Source organism: Plectropomus leopardus, chromosome 14 (assembly GCF_008729295.1).
Source record: "Plectropomus leopardus isolate mb chromosome 14, YSFRI_Pleo_2.0, whole genome shotgun sequence".
NCBI classification, from domain to species: domain Eukaryota; kingdom Metazoa; phylum Chordata; class Actinopteri; order Perciformes; family Serranidae; genus Plectropomus; species Plectropomus leopardus.
In genome coordinates, this window is record NC_056476.1 from 10726719 (window position 1) to 10745139 (window position 18421).

The following is an 18421-nucleotide window of genomic DNA, read 5'->3' on the forward strand; positions in this document are numbered from 1 at the left end:
TCTATCGTTCTATCGTTCTGTCTATCGTTCTATCGTTCTGTCGTTCCATTCTCAGAACGTTGTTAGAACCAAACATTCCTAGCCGGTATTTATCTATCTATGAAAGGCCACTTTCTATTGGCTACCAGCGGATGACGCGGTCGTTACGTGTTAACCAATAAATTAAAGCGCCTCTCCTTTTCACTCGGTTTTCGGAGAGAGAGAGAGAGCGAGCGAGAGACGTTGAAAAGGTAGTCTGCGCGCTGCATCCTGGGTACACAGCTCCATGGTGATGCAGTGAGCCTGTTGTGCAGACTGGAAACCAAAGTAAAGTAAACGGGGGAGGGTCGGCGACGGGGGGGCTTTCAGCGAGTTACAATGCGTCTTTCACGGTGTTGAACGGTCTCGGTGAACGATGAGCCAACTTCGCCGGTCGCCTGGAAGCGGAATGACCCACTCTTGAGCCCCGAAAACGAGTGCTTGTTGGCGGCGGGGAGAGCGAGAATGCAGAAGCCGAGCGCCCCGCTCCCTGTTGTCGGCTTGACTGGGAAATGGTAGCGTGCTGTCGGACCCGCACTTGGAAGGAACATGGTCGAGAGGAGCAGCAAATTCTTGTTGATCGTCGTCGGATCCGTGTGTTTTATGCTGATTCTCTATCAGTACGTGGCTCCCGGGGTGATCAATTTCGGCTCCCCGCACGGTTATTTCACGGAGGAAGACGAGGGGGACATCTTCCCCACTCCGGACCCCCACTACGTTAAGAAATACTACTTCCCCGTCAGGGACCTGGAGAGGACGATCGATTTTCAGATTAAAGGGGAGGACGTGATCGTGTTTTTGCACATCCAGAAGACCGGGGGGACTACCTTCGGCAGGCACCTGGTCCAGAATGTCCGTCTGGAGGTCCCCTGCGACTGCAGACCGGGCCAGAAGAAGTGTACCTGCTACCGGCCGAACCGCAAGGAGACCTGGCTCTTCTCCCGGTTCTCCACCGGCTGGAGCTGCGGCTTGCACGCCGACTGGACCGAGCTCACCAACTGTGTGCCGGGGGTCCTCAACAAGAAGGAGAACAAACAGAAGAATCAAAGGTAACACTGGCACATGTTTGCTTTCTCCTTTATGAAAAATTAAAGTGTCGGGTTTAGGAATCAAAAATTGGGAATTTACAAAAGCTCTTTGATATATATTATACGGATCATATCTCAGAAACTTTTAAACTAGATCACTTTGTTGTTGTCATTGTAGACATGCAGTGATGCCACAATAGAGAATAAAGGAGCAGTTCCGTGCAGAAGTCTAAAACTTTGTTATTTTAGCAAGGTTATAATGATCATACACGTTTATTTCTCAGTAGTCTCTTGACTAAAATACAACCAGAACATGCAGGAAATATGTTTCAGTATTAAAAACGCAAATAAAGAAGAATAAATCAACTTCAACAGGCTGAAGTTGCAAGAATTTAGTGTGACCTCACTTTACACTTTGCATGTCTTGAGCTGTCTTGGGCAGACAATATGACATTTGTAATATTAATCTTCTGGTGCATTTACACCAAGTTACATTCAAGATGTACAAAGCTCAAATTTGATTGTTTGAGCTTCCTTTTGTACGATTCCATGTTTCACACTATATTGACTTCAGTCTGAAGAAGCCATTTTGGTCTGACTTTTTTGGTGTTGTTCACTGTATTCTTTGTTTGTGTGTATATATATTTTGTCCTCATTATCACTAAAACAACAAATCTATGTTGGCCTTTTACTCAGTACTGTAGATTATTTTATAATTATATGTCATTTTAGACAAGTGTTGCAACCACAATAGAGAGAATAAAGGCACAAATAGGTCACTGTAAACTCACAAAGCTGTGTTTTTTTAGGATAAGATTTAAAATATCTAATCACACTAAACTTATATTTAAATCAAACTAATTTAACATGACTTACAGTTTGACAGCCCTACTTCTTACACATCTTTGTCTGGTTTACAAACAGCCTTTAATACATGCTTATTCCTCTGGAGAGACAATTATAACAGGCCTAACTTAAAGATACATTTTAAAGCATGTCTTCACACAAAATATCAAAACTTTGCACGAGCACACAGCTATTTTTGGTCTTATTTAAACCAAAGAAATGCAGCAGTGAAACCATACGAGATCAAACATAACAGAAGGTAACATAATGATGTTATCTGAGAACCACAGACACATTAAAGTTCCCACAGGATGTTAATCAATGCAATCTTAAATCAAACGTCTTTATTTTCGCTGGGTGGGACATTGTGAAAGTTTAAAATAACAGAAGATGATGTGCATCTTGTAAAGACAGTTAGTTGGTTGATAATAGATGCAGAGAGACAAATGTCGATCCACATTTCAACATCGTGCCGTCACAGCTGCCACAGGAGCTCAGCAGTGCCTCTGACAATTGTTGATAGGTACCAATATCAGGGTGCCCTCCTCTCACTGACTCACACACACACATCCGGCTGAATTTATGTCAGACATGGGGTGTGTAATACATCTAGGCAACATCTCCACTCCGTAATAATCCCTTGCATTGACTGCAAGGCATCCAGACACGATGCGCATTCATATTAAGTTATAACCCATTTTCTTCTCTGCGCATCCCTATTGTTGTTGCCAACATATTGCGTCCCTCACCCAGACATATTGACGGCTGTATCAACTTCCATTTCACTGCACCCTTGTGGTTAAAGGGTATGCTTGTTGAATGGGTTATGTGTCTTTGCATTGCTTGATCTTGTACAGTGTTTTATTTTGGCTATGGGTGATCAATGGGACAAAAGGGGGAGTTAAGACTTTGTGGTGGGTTTAAGAAAGAACGAAGTGTTTTTCGCCTCTCGGCGTATCTGTCTGGCAGCCAGGCGCGGTGGAGATGTCAGGCCGGCTGCTCTGCTTCCCATGGCTGCTCAGACTGGGGATCAGAGCTGCAGGCTGGGCAGGGCTGGGCTGGGTCGCTAGTTGGGGGGGCGGGGGGGGGACCCTGCGGGGGTTTGGCTCCGCTCTAATCCGGGTGATTATTACTGCTGGGACACACACACATACACACACACTAGCGCTGGTATTTGCTGCTGGCGTCAGTCCTGACTCCCGTGGTTTCCCCTGGTCAGAGGTGATAACGTGTCCGGCCGTTTCTGCATGGCGAGCCGAGATATCACAGTGGAAGCAGGATAAACAGCCTTTCATCACTTTTGTGAGCACTGTTTCAGAGCCTGGACTTGTGTGTTGGTGTGTGTTTATGTGTGTTTACACCTGAAGAGGCCACGGGAACAGAGGGAGACAGAGAGGCAGCGTGGATGAGAAAGTCTACGCGTGCATCAGTGGTGGACAAAGTACTCAGCTCTACTGCTTGAGTCAGAGTAAAGATACTGCTGGTCAAATGTCTCTCCAACACAAGTAAAAGTTTCTGGGTCAAATTATTACTTGAGCTAAAGTATTGGAGTACTTGCATTTAAAAAAAAAACTTAAGTATTCAAAGAACTTTATGATGGAAAAACAGCATGGCCATTTCACAGGGGTCCCTTGACCTCTGACCTCGAGGTATCTGAATGAAAATGGTTTTATGAGTCTCTCCTTTGCAGACGTGCCCACTTTATGCTCGTCCCATGCAGCTTTTTGCCATTTGATTCCTCCTCAATACAATCTGCTAAGACTTGCTTTACCCTGTTAATATGAACTTCATAGCTGTGTTGTAATGCAAAATAATGGAATAAAAATGTGATTAATCATGATTAACTATTGAAATTTTGCAGTTGTGATTAAAAATATTAATGATTTGACAGCCCTAGTCTCAGCACATTGTTGTATATTGTCACAATAAATTTACAGAATCTAATGTTAAAAAAAACACTGAATGCAGTGACCTGCTTATAGAATCTCGACAATGAAAAGCTTGTTGAATGTGCTGCAAAGCCTATGGAAATGCCCGCAGAAACACAAATTGACAAAAGGACCACTGTTGTCTGTTTTTTATCATTAAATAAACAACCTTTACATTCCCGTTACACACCTGTAGATTTATAACCGTCAAACAGCCACTCAGCTAGATATAAAAAATCTTACTAAAAAAAATTTGAATTCACAACCAAAAATAGCTTTCTCTGCTGACCTCTCCTCTCTACCTGTCTCTATTGATGAGTTGCCCAGTCTGGATTGTGCATGCATGAGGTAGAACTGCAGGATCACAGTTTTGCATTTTAGAAAATAAAAAAAAATCATCTGCAGACTTCCAGGAAAATGTCATAAAAAAGCCTTCATGGAAATGTATTAAAAACAATGAATACTCAAGTAGAGATACTCAAAAACTGTACTTTAAGCACAGTACTTAAATAAATGTCCTTTGTTACTGTCCACCACAGGAGAGGATCTCTTGCCTCTGGTATAATCGACTATCACTCCTGACAGGAGAAACAGGGGACTACAAGCTTAATAGCACCCTGCAGAAAAACAACGCTGCTCCATATTACACGCACCTCCACTTCCACAGAAAAGTGAAGTGAATCGCTGCAACGAGGAGCTTTAAAGAGAAACTGGAATCACACTCGCTCAGTTTCTCTTCCTATTTTTGTTCCTTTTTCTGTCTCATTGCCTGCTTGTCTCTATGCTTCTGCCTGTGCGTGTTAGTTTCCCCTCGCTGTTTGGCTCTCTTGTATCACTGCGGTAATGCTTGTTTAGGGACATTTGTCTTGAGGGCAGTAGCGGTGTGTTGAAGAGGCCAGAGAAAGTGTGAAAAAGATCATCTGTGTTTACAGAACGGTGGTGAGGGATTTCTCTGCTCGGTGTCGTAGCTTTAAAATCAGCTGTGCGTATTGTCACTGTGGTGGAAGATGAACAGTCTGAAGCACCAGCCAGGGATTTAATGTGTATGTGACGCACCTCGTACCTGCCCGCTTTGTGGAGGAAATGGTTTGGAGCTGCGTTGTTAACTGAGAACCAGAGAAGAGGAAGCAGCCTATCTAGAAATCTTTGACCGTGCAGCAGCAGCCCCAGTGTTGAGAGATCCAGCATCGCTCTGCAGCTGTGTTCTCATCCAGCTGTCAAGTGAATTTTACACAAACGTTTCATATGCTGCAAAAATAAAATATGAATTAGGAGCATTTCCATCAGCAGGATTCAAGCACATAAATACGCCTCCTGAATGTCAGAAAACACATCCGCAAGGAAAAAATGGGTAAAAAGTCGAGAACAGATTCAAGAATTAAATGTTAGAAGGCAATTTGTAATTCACATTTACTGCTGCACTGGCTGCCATTTGATGATGAACAAATATGTGGTCTAATGTTAAATCCTGCAACAAATCGCTGTTTTGAATATTGGTTAACCGTGACAGAAAATGGTAAAAAGTGCATACCACAAGTTTTTAGAGCCTTTTGACATATTTAAATTTTTCAAAAGACATTAATATATTCAAATATACTCAGGCTTAGGGCTGCAACTTACAATTATTTTCATTTATTTAAATCTGCCAGTTTCTTTCTTGATAAAGTGATTGATTGTTTGGTCTATAAAATGTCAGAAAATAGTGGAAAATTACCATCTCAGTGTCTTAGAGCCAAAGGTGATAATATAAAACTGAAAAGCAGAAAGTTTCTGTTTTGGAGACTGAAAACGACATTTCTGCAATTTCTGCATGAAAATCTACCGATAAATTGATTATCAATAGATGCAGTTATTTTTCTGTTGAGCAATTAATTGATCACTCAACTAATTGTTGGGCCTCTATTCAGTTTACTGTCATAGAAAACCAAGAAATAACCTTTTTTTTGCCATTTTGCATAAAAAATTACTTCACCGATCAATTGGTCATCAGAGTAGTTGGTGATTATTTTTCTGTTGATCGACTAATCGATAGGTCAGCTAATCGTTGCAGCTCTGTTCAGTTTACTATCACAGAGCACCAAGAAATCACTCACATTTGAGAACATGGAACCAAAAAAATGCCAAAATAAATGGCTTTAATTAATCAGTTATTAAGATTATACAAATTAGATATGAAGATCAACCCAACAATAAATTGGCTTGTTGTTCCAGCTTTTCTTTGTACATACTTATATTGAAAAGCTAAGGCTGGGCAATATGGAGAAATTCAGATATCACAATATCTTTTGCCAAATACCTAATATTGATATTGCATAGATGTAATGACCAAGTGGGTAAAGACAAAAAGTTGAACAAGAAGACAGTCTTTTTAGTTCAGAAAATCACATCACTTTACTGTAATGCAGCCTTTAAAACCAGGAAAAGACAACACTTAGGATATTATCCAAAATTAAGACGAAATTTAGTCTCATGTTTATCGATATAGTACAGAGCCCTGTGTGCAGCCGAGTATACTGACTACATTAGCTCACCAGCTGCCATTCAAACAACAAAGAGACAGCCAGTCTGACTTTTATGTGATTTTCTTAAAAGAACGTTTCATGTCCAAAGCCGCTATCGAACTGTTTTGTATTGATAGTGTAACATTTTCCAGGCCCTGTTGTCATGGCTGTATTATTTATTGATTCCAGCGATGGGTCTGTATCACTGTGTGCTGCGCTGTGTTTCTTCAAAACGCTTCTACTTCAAGAGAGCATAAAAACCTTCGGGAGACATTGAGGAAATTGGATTGAATAAGGCGGTTTTTCAAATTCAGTAGATCATAAATTGTGGGTAGAAAAAAAAAAACCTGCTACGATGGATTAAGCTCAGTTTGGTCCGGTGACAAATGTGTCAGCTTTGGAGGGAGGCGCATTAAGCAGGAGCGAGCGGCGGCGAGATGAATGGTTGGTAATAGGAGAGACAGGTCTGTCTTTGATCGGTGATGAGATGAGATCGAGATGAACAGTGGCATTGTGGGAGAAAAGACGTACTCTGCAGAGCGCCCCTCAGAGTGGATTTGTCATTTCCCACCTCTTATATCAGTTTTAATGTTCCTCAGTGATCCCATGGGACACACTAATACAAACACACACACACATATACACGCTAATGAGTGTGTGAGACAAACAGATACAGCCCCTAATGCGAGGCCTTAGATATGAGGCTCCTAATTGGTTAAGGAGGTATCTTCCACTTTACTCAAATTAGAGCCACACTTTCAGATGGGGGATACCATCTGTCCTGCGTGTGTGTTTGTGCTCTCATAACTGCGTCTGTTTTAATCCGTGTGTGTCATGCAGCGTCTTAGCAAGCGAAGTGATGGGGCTAATTTTACTGCCTCGATCTCGGCCCTCTGAAATCGCTCCCTGTTTTCTCTCTCCATCTCCTTCTCTCCCGCCTCCTCTTCTTCCCCTCTGCTTGCCTCTCAAACACTTTCCCTCCCTCTCCTTTCCGTCCTTTCCTCCCTCCTTCCCTCCATGATGGTGTCACTCTCTAATCAAACAGCAGGCTTGCTTTCCGCTTGGTGGCTTTATGGCCGGGGGGCTCACTCTCTATCTTCACTTTTCTCTCCTCTCTCTCTCTCTCTCTCTCTGCCCACTCGTCTTTCTTTCTCTCCCTCTTGCCATCTTCCTCTCCCTCTCCCTCCGAGCGTGACTACCGCATTAGAGGAAATGTCTTTTCATGGAAGATTTGCTGCAATTTCCAAAATGGCTGCTTTGCCTAATGGACAACTGCCTTGGTTCTAATGAATGATTACATGTATGAGAGTGAGGTGGAAGGGGAGGGGGGAGGACAGGGGGGGGGCAGGGAGAGAGGAGGCGATGAAGAGTGATATGAGGAAGAGGATGGGACAAGAGGAGAGCTGTCAGGGAATGATTGAAAAGATAAAAGATGGAGGGGTGAAAACGTTTAGTTTCATTGCTGGGGAGGGGGCTAGTCAATTAGCACGGTTGTCAAGCGCCGGGCATTAGTCTTCTTTCAATGGGTCTGTTTCAGATTCACAGCACAAATCACTGCACTCTAAGATGGCTGTGTGTGTGCGTGGCGTGAGAGCGGATGCGCGTGCGTGCGGTTCGCTCAGCGTGGTGCCATCGGCCAGCCAGCCAGCACAACCCAGAATCCAGATGAACTCCAGGAAGCTGCAGAGGCAGCCCCGGCTGATTGGCATATAGTACAAATGCGTGCATGCGCGCGCTCATGTGGAGCCGGGCAGGTTGGTGTTAATCCAATCAGATTAGCCGGGTTTAAGCGCTGGCGGCCAGGCGCTTCAAAGCCGGTTACGTCCGCTCATCCCGCGGCTGCGAGTGCACCACGTTCCAGCATTCCCAACAAACATTCCCACATCCCTCCCGCCAGTTACTCCCCGCCTGTTTACTCAGCTCAGATCACCTTTACTCATGGGCCGAGCCGGCTTGTCTTACTGGTAACCAGTCTCTAATTGGTTTACCAGTGGTTACTTAATACCTCACTGTCTTGTATGTTAAGTATGTGAGAAATGGACATGCAGACGGAGGCATTAAAGAGCATTTTGTAGTGATAGGATGCTTTTCTGAATGATTAGTTTTCATATTTGGTGCTAGAACCAGACAACCATCATTGGACTTTTCAGTAGACAATTATCTTTTTGGCTTTGGCTAATGGAAAACTACCAAATGTATACCGTTTAAGACTCTTCACCATCGTCAGAAATGATGTTAATGTTTTTGACTGGTGAGTCTGATGGTCTTACAAAATAAGCAGTTTGCAGTTGTCATTTGAGCTCTGGTATTTTATGATCAGCATCTCATTTCTGACATTTTAAACATCATTTCTGACATTTTAAATATCAAAGTTTCCCAACTTTTCTTGGCTTGTGACCCCTAATGTCGGGCCCTCGGTGATTGTCTGTTGCCCTACTTTTTGCGTTGTGTCCTGCAAAGTTGGTACTTGACAGTGTTTGTTGGCTTAAAAATGATCCACCAACTCACAAGAAAAGAGCAAATACTTGAAGAAAGTTTGAAAACCACTTTCTTCTCACCAATCCTTCTAATCATGCTGCAATCCCTTGAATTTCACCCCTTTGTTGCAGATAAAGATGTTTTTCTGTTGCTTTGAGAAAAACTCTATGAAGGCATTAATTATCACCACATTTATCAGTAACTCACTCCAACAGTATTTTAACTCTGCTGGTCTTAAATTCAACACTATATCACCTCACCAACTGCAGATAATGCAGTCAAGCAAGCGTCTCTTCCGGTTTTTTGCTCTGCCCTTGACAATAAAGTGAAAGGATGGTGGACTCACACACGATCTCACACATAAAAGAGTTGAGATATGGCCCCTATGTGTTTTCCTCAGCAGTAGCTTGAGGCGAGTGTTGACAGGCCTCTCTCAGCTACATCACTGCTTCCCCTCGAATACAAGAGTTCAACTCAGGTTCAGCCCCAGGTCACCGTAACGTATAGCATCACAATTCAGAGTCGAGAGACTTTAGCTCAAGAGGACGTGTGGATACCTCTGTTGGGCCCCTGGCTACACACACAGGGCTTTTAGTTTGACTTCCTGCCGCACTGACAGACATTTTGCAGCAGATAACAGTTTGGCTGCAACTGATTGGACATGCAAAATAGTGATAAGGCCAAACTGTTGTTGGTAAAAATGGTGATTATCAGATGAAGGTATGGATTCTTATATTGTTTAGAACAGCAATACTCAACATACAGCCTGCAGGCCTCATCTGGCCCCAGAAAGAGTGCCGGATGGCTCCCCTCACCATTTTCTAATTCCCAATAAAACTAAAGTTATTCTCACTGGGAATTGTTTTTGTACTTTTAGTATACATAATGTACCAGAGTGCATGAAACAGCATCAAAAATAGAGCCTTTTTATTTTAAAAAAAAGTGCCAGTGGAGGATCCTCCACACACCCCTGACAGAGGTCCTAGCTAAGGTCCTAAAATCCTCAAAATGTCCTAAAACCCTAGATACGTCCTAAAATCCTAGATATGTCAATCCCAGAAACGTCCTGAAATCTATCTGACAAATGTCGTAAAATCCTAGAAATGTCCTAAAATCTTGGGATTCTGCGACTGGACGCTAGCCTGTCGCTTTGCAAAGTGGCCCCCAATCAAAGCAAGCTGAGTATCGTTGGTTTGGAAGGATCATAAAATAAAAACGCCCAGAGTGCAAACCCGTGCGGTCAAGTTGAGCTAAGGCCGTTGCCACCATTGATTTGCCCCGACTGTTTCACCTCAGTGCGTAGTAAAGACAGGACAAGCAGAGGAGGGAGCCGCTTGATCGCTGGCGACCGTCTCTATTGGTGGTCTGCGAGGGGGTTATCTTTGCTCTGCCTGCAAGCCTTCATTATTGATTAGCCATTATGGATCGCAGAGGGTTTTTTCCCTTGATTGATAAAACCTGAATGACGCCGACATCGAGCAGAGCCTTTCCAGATCCGATCTGGCTGTACGCTCAACGCAGAGGGCAGATGGGCAGAGAGAGCGGGGAAAGAAAAGCAAGAGTGATGTGTTTCTTAATCATTACACAGCCTCTGTGACTCTGTGTGTCACTCTGTCTCTTCCACCCTCTGTTGCCGACTGTCAAATGTCAACCCCCCCCAACACACACACACACACACACACACCACCACCACCAAAGTGATTCTGCGGCCCTGTGGACAAATAACCGTGCGGCGAATGATTAGCAGACATTTCTATGGCTGGTAATGAGGGGCGCTACGCTACAGCAGCTCCGCCAACAGGATTACTCCCTATTGATTAGCCTAGCTTAGCATTAGCCTTGCTAGCTAAAAGTGACTGGGTGATTAGTGGGAATTTCTATAGCGGTTAATGAGTGCTGCAGAGGAATGCTATGGTATGCTATCCATGAGAATGGGATTACAGGCTATTAATCAGACAAGAGGCTAGCTGAAGTCATTAGCCGGCCCCGCGGCAAAGTCAGTGCGTCTCCCAGTTCCTGGTTTCTAAATCCGGTTTGGCCTTGTCCGTATCATGTGGTCTCTCGCTGCTTATCGACCCTGAGTGTCTTTCCTTGAACACCCCCCCCATCCCGCGCCGCCCTATTCTTTGATGGCGCTCCCTGACTTTTCCCTGCTTCCCTTCTTCTGAGACGGAGGACAGAGAGAAAGAGAAGGACGTCCCCGGGGGCCGCTCACTGCATCCATTAGCAGCACTGTCTTTTCATGTCCCTGCATGTGACAAGTCCAGACAGGATGTGACCCGGGAGCTTCTCCTCGTTTCTCAGTCTTCTCATTTATTTGTAAACAAACAAATAAATGCATTCGTTTTCCGCATTCTTCGTGTTTATGAATAAATGCATCTATTCATGAAGCTGATGTGTGTCTGCGGGAAGCATGTTTGCATGTGTGTGTGAGTGTGAGATGGCCAACGGAGGCATGTGAACGGCGAGGAGAGGCTGACAGGCGTGTTAATTGAATTGTGGGAAAAATGCAAATCCCGCACTGCCTCTTTGAATTAGTGGGAGGAGTTTTAACTGATTGGGACTGTCTCCTCTTTGGAGACACACACACACATACACACACACAGAGTAAGCTAACTTTTACCAAATCCCCCAAAAAGAGCATGAATGATAGCGTTGTGTCTGTAAACTTCCACGCCTCACCCTGCCTTTTTCCCATCATTCCTCTCCATTTCTCTGCCCATAATGCCATACCAGCACTTCAGTGTCTTTTGTCTGTGTGCATGTGTATATGCATGTGTGTGTGTGTGTGTGTGTGTGTGTGTGTGCGTGCAAGCGTCCCACCAGAAGAGCTAAAGTGCTGATGCCATTCGAGGAAAGACAGAGTGAGGGGAAAAAAACAGAGATTCTTCGTTCTGCTACACTTGGTTTGTCTGCTTTGCTCTAGGGCAGAACTGTAGATCACCAGAGTTCCTCTGTGTGTGTGTGTGTGTGTGTGTGTGTGTGTGTGTGTGTGTGTGTCCGTCCGTCCGTCCTCTGCCTTCATTTGTGCACTCGAGCAGGGGTTGCATGTGTCCGGCTGTTTGCCGTGTGAATGTGTAGCCTGTGTGATTGGTGTTAGGAAGTGTGGTGATTTGATGTGTGTGTGTCTGTCTGTGTGTGTGTGTGCAGATGAAATGTGTCACTGTTGCTTACGTTGCTGTTCTCTACTGTCCTGGGGCTGACTGATAAAAGGAAAACTTGCATTTATGATTTCTGACCAATATTGTGATTAAATTGTGATTATTTCTATAATTGAATTCAAGGTCTTATTGTATGACACAAGATAAGCTTGTACCAAAGCGTAATCGTACACATTATTAGATTAGATTAGTTTACATTAAATAAAATGAGGCCGTTTCTTGAGCTTTGAAGTTCATTTTTTGACTTAAGAAACAGTAGTTTGACAAAACATTCCTGCAAGGTCTCTAAATGTCCTAAATGATTTGATTATTTTTGAATTAGGTTTATTTCTTCTGGTGCTCTGAAGATGCAGTTTGACTTTGGCGTTGGGTGTGTTGGTTGTTGCGGGGGGGGGGGGGGGCATCTCTAGCTGAGCATAAATAGTACAGACTTGAGCGTGCAGAGAGCATATTAACCGGACAGCTGACATGCGTTTTCATTTTGTAGTTTGGCCAGTTCATGGAATTAATGATAATTAACTTCAGCTGGCCAAACTTGCCACAGACGGTTGCCTTTAGATCTGGCTAAAGTGTTGCCAACTGTACTTTCACTACACTTTTATCACATCTCGTTAAGGCATTGTTGGTTACGGACTGTAACTGGCTGCTGTTGTGATTTCAAACTGTGATTTTGATATGAAAACTATTACATTTAGCACACGTCACCCCTCCAAATATACACACTCATAAATAGGAGTAAATAAAATATGTCACCTAATCTGGATCTCAACATGGTCCATTGTTGAATTGAGTCAAACTTCGCAGTAAAAAAGTAGGGCAGGTTTCTCCTGTAACAGCGGTAAAGAGCAATTGAGGGAGTGCCGCCCTGCTGAATGAAGGTCAGTGTTAAAGCTAATCCAGTTATACTATTCTTAGTGTCTCTTCACCTCTTTGTCTCTGTTTGCTCTGCCTCCTCCTCCTCCCCTTCACCCCACATGGCACTGTGTGGATCTGGGTCACAAGTATGCATTCACCTTTTTCTCCCTATGTACTTTCATTTTTTTTAACTCAGGCTCTTCTTTCCCCCTTCCCTTTCCCCGCTTCTCCCTTTCGCTCCATCAAAAAAAGTTTCACTTCTTTATCCTCCCCGCCACCACCTTGTCGTTTTGAGTTCCGAGCGCGTGTCAGCTTCCTCCAGAGAGAGGAAGTGATGTGTCAGGAAGTGCTTTTATCTGCTTGTGATCTGATCTGATGTGAGATTGAGATAAACAGAGGAGGAGTGTAGTGTTCTCGCTCTCATCCTGGAGAACTGTACAATTGAGAAGCCCTGTCTTTTTTGCCTGTGCCTGCTTTTTTTCCTCGTGTGCGCACACAGAAAGATCTGGTGGTCATGGGGTGATTGCCAAATTACAAAGGGAATACTAGAAAGTGGGTCTTTCACACCCGTTGAGCCCCTCAGCTCCTTTAAGAAATCTGCTGTGAAACCTGATAGGAGAGCTTTAGGAAGTAGTCTTGTAACGGTGAAATCACCAGATTGATCCCTCGCAATACGTCTGCCGACAGCCTTGTGTTGTCTGTCAAAGTGTCTTTGAGAAAGAAACTAAACCTTCACCTGCTCTCACTTTTCTATACTTTATGTTAGACTGTCAAATAAATGCAGAGAAATCTATTAGATCAGATTAGATCAAGAGCTCCTACTCATTCAAAGTAAAGTGTTGTGACATTCAGCAGACTAGTACATGAAAAAGACACAAAATATATCAATATTTCAGATTTCGCCTTGGGTTGTCCTAACAAAAACATAGATTGGTTGTTTAGAGTTTAATAAGAAGGGAAAACCCAATCCCACAGAGCTGCGACTATTTTCAGGAGTCAGTGGTGTCTTAAATCTAAAAAGTCTCTGTGTGTTATACTAGATACACTTGGAGAGGCAAAGCTAATACACATTTATCATCCACTCATAAATGTCAAACCAAGTCAGATATTTTTAGATAATCTGTCAACTTCATCTAAACATCTTATTTTCCGCTCTGCTGTTGTATGTGGTTGACAAGGAGATGTAATTAGCGAGGAGGTTGTCCTTCGACTTGGGGATGCACTTTCTTTATCAGGCTGAAGTGCTCTTGAGCAATCCAGCCTGACACCCGGTCACCCTGACTGACTTTCGCTTGAGAAACTGAAGAGCACTTGTTTTCTGCATGATTGTCATTGCTTCCCAATTTAACCAGCTAACAGGACTTGAATAAGAATGACTACGTCCGCTTGGGAAATGTGCTTCTTTGCAGTCTTCTTTGCACTAGTATTGTTGAAACAGAAGAAATGAGCAGTTAACAGAGTCTGCAAACATGTGCTAAACACTAAACTAGGCTTGCTGCCATAGTTAAAACTAGGCTTGGGCGGTGTGTAATATTTCATACCTTACCAAGAGTTATTTCACCAGGGTATACATGACGATGAAATAAGCAAGCCCTGCCACCAACATTTCCAGCACCACCACTGGTGCGCTACTTACTTTCGGCTTTTCACACTATACACAATATATCATCATTAACATCATAAAACACACTTCATTCAAACTCTAAAGAAACAAAATAAAACTCGCCCAAACCATCTTAATTACTCTTGCGAGGACTCTAGTTAGCAAGTCCTTTGTTCCATCAGTCACCAGCTGAGGTTTGGTCTGAATGAATCCTTAATCCACAAAGATAGATGTAAAAGACGTGTTGTAATTCCACATGGTCTCCCTCTGAGGGTGCTGGCTGCCGGCCATTTACAGTCCTGTAGCGTCTCCCTTCACCACTTGGTGTTGCGGTGTCTTTCAGCTCAGCTAACTGTTCCACCAGTGACGGGAGAGGAAGCACTGGTGGTGCATGCTGTGCACTACTATAATGAGTTTAAGAACGAGCGTCTGTATTTATGACGATATTGAAAATATACTTCTGGGATTTCGAAATACCCTGGCATACTGTAATACAGTGATACTACTCAAGCCTACTGAACACCAGTATTGTTGCAACAGAAGAAATTCACTGTCAATCAGAGTATGTAAACTTTGTACTTGATGCTAAACTAGGCTTGCTATGGTAGTCAGTGTTACATGGGGGTCTGGAATACATTATTGTATAACTTGCCTGCTTCCCACCACCACTTTGCTTTTTTTTTATCAATTCAGATTCAGTTGGACTACAGAAGCTACAATTATGAACTGAAAGTGTCTGCTCTGTACCTAAGCAGCAGCTAAGTTGATGCACAGAAGAGCAGGAGTCATATTTTACTTAACACATGACAAGAGTAAGAAGAGTTGACAGACAAGACAGTGGTGAAGGATTTGGTGTCAAAGCAAAAAGCAAAAGCACCTCTTTGGTGATATTTTGGATTTGAACCAATGATAATCTGATATACGTCCTACTGACAAACACATGTTTCCTGTGACTCCTTCATAATAAAAGTCAACTTGTGTTTTACCAGTTGAATGCTAAATGTGAAGCTGCAGCTGCAGGAAATGTTCGGTTTCATGAGCAGTAACTTAATACAGTGTTCTACAGAACTGAGCTGCATTGATGAATGTCTTTTCTTGTAAAATGTCTGGTGTAATCAGTGAAACAGGTGCTGCCACAAGTTTTTCAACCAGTTTATTAACCAGTGGAAACATTTCCTCACCTTGGTTTCTCTACGCTAACACGCCCATTAGCTTTATGCACATGAGAGGAAAGATGGTGGCGGGCTCTGGCTGGTGTGTCTTGTTTCAAGTACCGCCAAGGCATGAAATATGATCCAGGAAGTCAGTTTGAGTAATAGATCCATGAGTTTTAAGGCTTATCAAAGGCCAGTGCACCGCAGTTTATAGTACTCAGAGGCAAATTTTTACAGCTCTGTAATGACAGCAGACCTTTTATCTTCAGTTGCAATGATTTTAAAGTAAACAGTAGAAATATTGCAATAACATTGCAAAGGAACCCACCGGGAATACACACTTGAAGCATGTATTTGATTGGCTACCGCCATGTCTTGCCAGATGAAGTTGTGTTGTGGTCCAGAAAAAGTTGAGCCAGGATCAACATGCCAGACAACCCTGCGTTTATCACCACTGTGATGTCTTTTCCCTGTGATGGATGGCAGACCGGTTCCAAATTCCCACCTCCCAAAGCATCCAAAAACTGATAACATGCGTCTTTTGGTGGATAAATCAGCGAGCATTAGCGACCACACACACTGGCTCTTAACAGTCTGAGATATATTTGAATCGTTTAGTCTTTTGCCTGTTGTCAAATTCAACTTGGCTGAGAACCTCCCTTTCTAATTACTGGACAAATCAACCCAAAACAATGACTATCAAACAGCCTTCTGTATAGTTGCCTGTCACACTGCTGCCATCTAAATTTCATATTTTCTGCAGCAGACAGGCAGAGGGGCTGGTATCACTCCCAGATAGCAGAGACATCGTTGGTGGTTTAACAAAAGTTTCCAACAAATGTGAACCCACCACTAAGAGGTCTTGAAGCGCTGAGAAGCTTTCAGAGGTGAATGTGTCATTGTGAAGAAAGGTTTGCCCACACAGCGTTCTTTGAGTAAATTGCAGTCTTTTTTTTGTTTGATTCAGGCTTTTTTAACTAAAGATGTTAGTTAAAAACAAATCCCTATGTACACTGACATCCTATTGAAGGCAAAATCCATACTCCTTACTTGAGGCTAAGTTCAAACCAAATAACTTTGAAAGTAATCACACAGCTTCACAGTTCACACTACTCAACTCTTTGTCTTGTAATCTGGAGTCTTGAAGTCGTGTTTTTCCCACTTAATTACCGACTGACGACAAAGGGCCACACACAATAGGATCTTTCACAAGGAGGAATCCAAGATGAGTATGTCAAATGACGCACAGGTTGACCCGTGACTGCAGGTTCGGTGGGTAGGTTAAAAAGTGTCAAAGTAGCATTTATGAATAAGCCATTTATATCTTACAAAAATATTGCATGCAATAGTCCACCTTCATTTCTCCTCTCTGTGTCACTCTCTTTCTTCCTGTCAAACACACAAACACACACATCTTGAGGAGTGCCACAGCGTTCATTCCTTGTCTCATTCCTCAGCCCGTCTCTTGGCTGTAGCTTGCCAGTAAGGTCCTCAATGGGTCCAGATACTCAGCAGTTGGATATCTGGAGTGTGTCTGCAATGCATGGGTGATTCTTGCAATTTGGCTTTTTAATAGGAACATAGAACTATTTGCTATTTTATTCTATATTGTGTTTCAGTGTTTGAACAGGGTTTTGCAGGACATTCAAGGGGACAGCGATGTATTTTGTAAGTAAGGCAAGTTAGCCCCCTGGGCTAATGCATGCTGACTACGCTAACAACAGATCAGAATTTTTTTTTTTTGCCGACACTAGATACCAAACAAAAGCCAGAGGCTGCATCATATTATGTTGTTGTAAGCTGTAAACTCACCACTTCTAAGCAGAAAACAGAACACAACTTTATCTCAGAGCTTGACCGTGCAAAGCCTCTTTTCCCTTTGTGAAGCTTCCTCCGTCTCACTCAGGCTCACCCTGGGTCTGGGTCTGCAGCTGCCTGTACAGGGGAGCTGCCTGCGCTAACTCTGCAGCTCCAGCTGGGAAATGAAAAGTTCGAGAAGTACACTACTCACTGACTGACAAAATTAACAACAAAAAATGCTCAGCTTAAAGAATCTCAGTCGAGTGAGTAGTGTCCGACTGATTATTCAAATCTCCGACCTTCGTGGAGCAGCCCTAGTGGGAACTCTGCAAGGCCGTGGGGTCTAACTAAGAAAATATTTAAATTAGATGGTTAACGCAAATAAACAACAAAAAATACCAGGGTCATAAGACTAAAAGGCTAATCATCTGCAGATGGCAACAGAAAACCAAAACAATGACTGTAATGCTGCAAAACAAAAACATCAAGAAAACCACCAAAACTAATTAAATGTGGTAGCTCTGTTGGAGTTATGTCTCAGAAAAATCTTTCCCTTAAGCAATCTGTTGGCGGCTGTGTGTCCATAGCAATAAAAGAAGAAGAGTAGAGGCATTTGAGGCAGATAAAAACACAAAGACCTCCAGGCTGTCCCTGCAGTCCAGAAGGCCTGTTCCAGAAAGATGTCACTTCGTCATGACTTGCGTGATGCTGGCCTTTTGCATGTTGAGCACCACAATGCAAATACTCAGAGGCACTCATGCAAAAATGCAGACCATGCTCTCTCTCACACTCTCTGCCACACACATTCAGCCTCCGTCCCTCGCTGACTTTATGGATGTTCGCTGTTTGACGTTTGTTGAATATACACCCCCCCCTCCCGTTTTTTTTCTTTCCTCCCTTCCTTCCTTTCTCCCTTCTCTCTCTGCCCGTCTTTTGTCCGGCATCTCTTCACGCTTGACCAGCCTTGCTGTGACTCTTGACTTCAAAGAGCTACTTCATTCATCAGTCACTCATCAGAGAGAGGGGGCCATTCAGCGCCGCGCTAAAAG

At 43.3% G+C, this 18421-nt stretch overlaps 1 protein-coding gene across 1 annotated transcript in view; it reads left to right on the forward strand.

The window, feature by feature from the left end:
- The first annotated feature begins 242 nt into the window (after positions 1-242).
- hs6st1a (heparan sulfate 6-O-sulfotransferase 1a) overlaps positions 243-18421 on the forward strand; it is a 75845-nt gene continuing 57666 nt past the window's right edge. Inside the window, exon 1 of the mRNA XM_042500283.1 lies at positions 243-1067. Within this exon, the coding sequence (XP_042356217.1) occupies positions 568-1067 (500 nt within the window). The 5' untranslated portion in view covers positions 243-567. The remainder of the gene's footprint in view (positions 1068-18421) is intronic.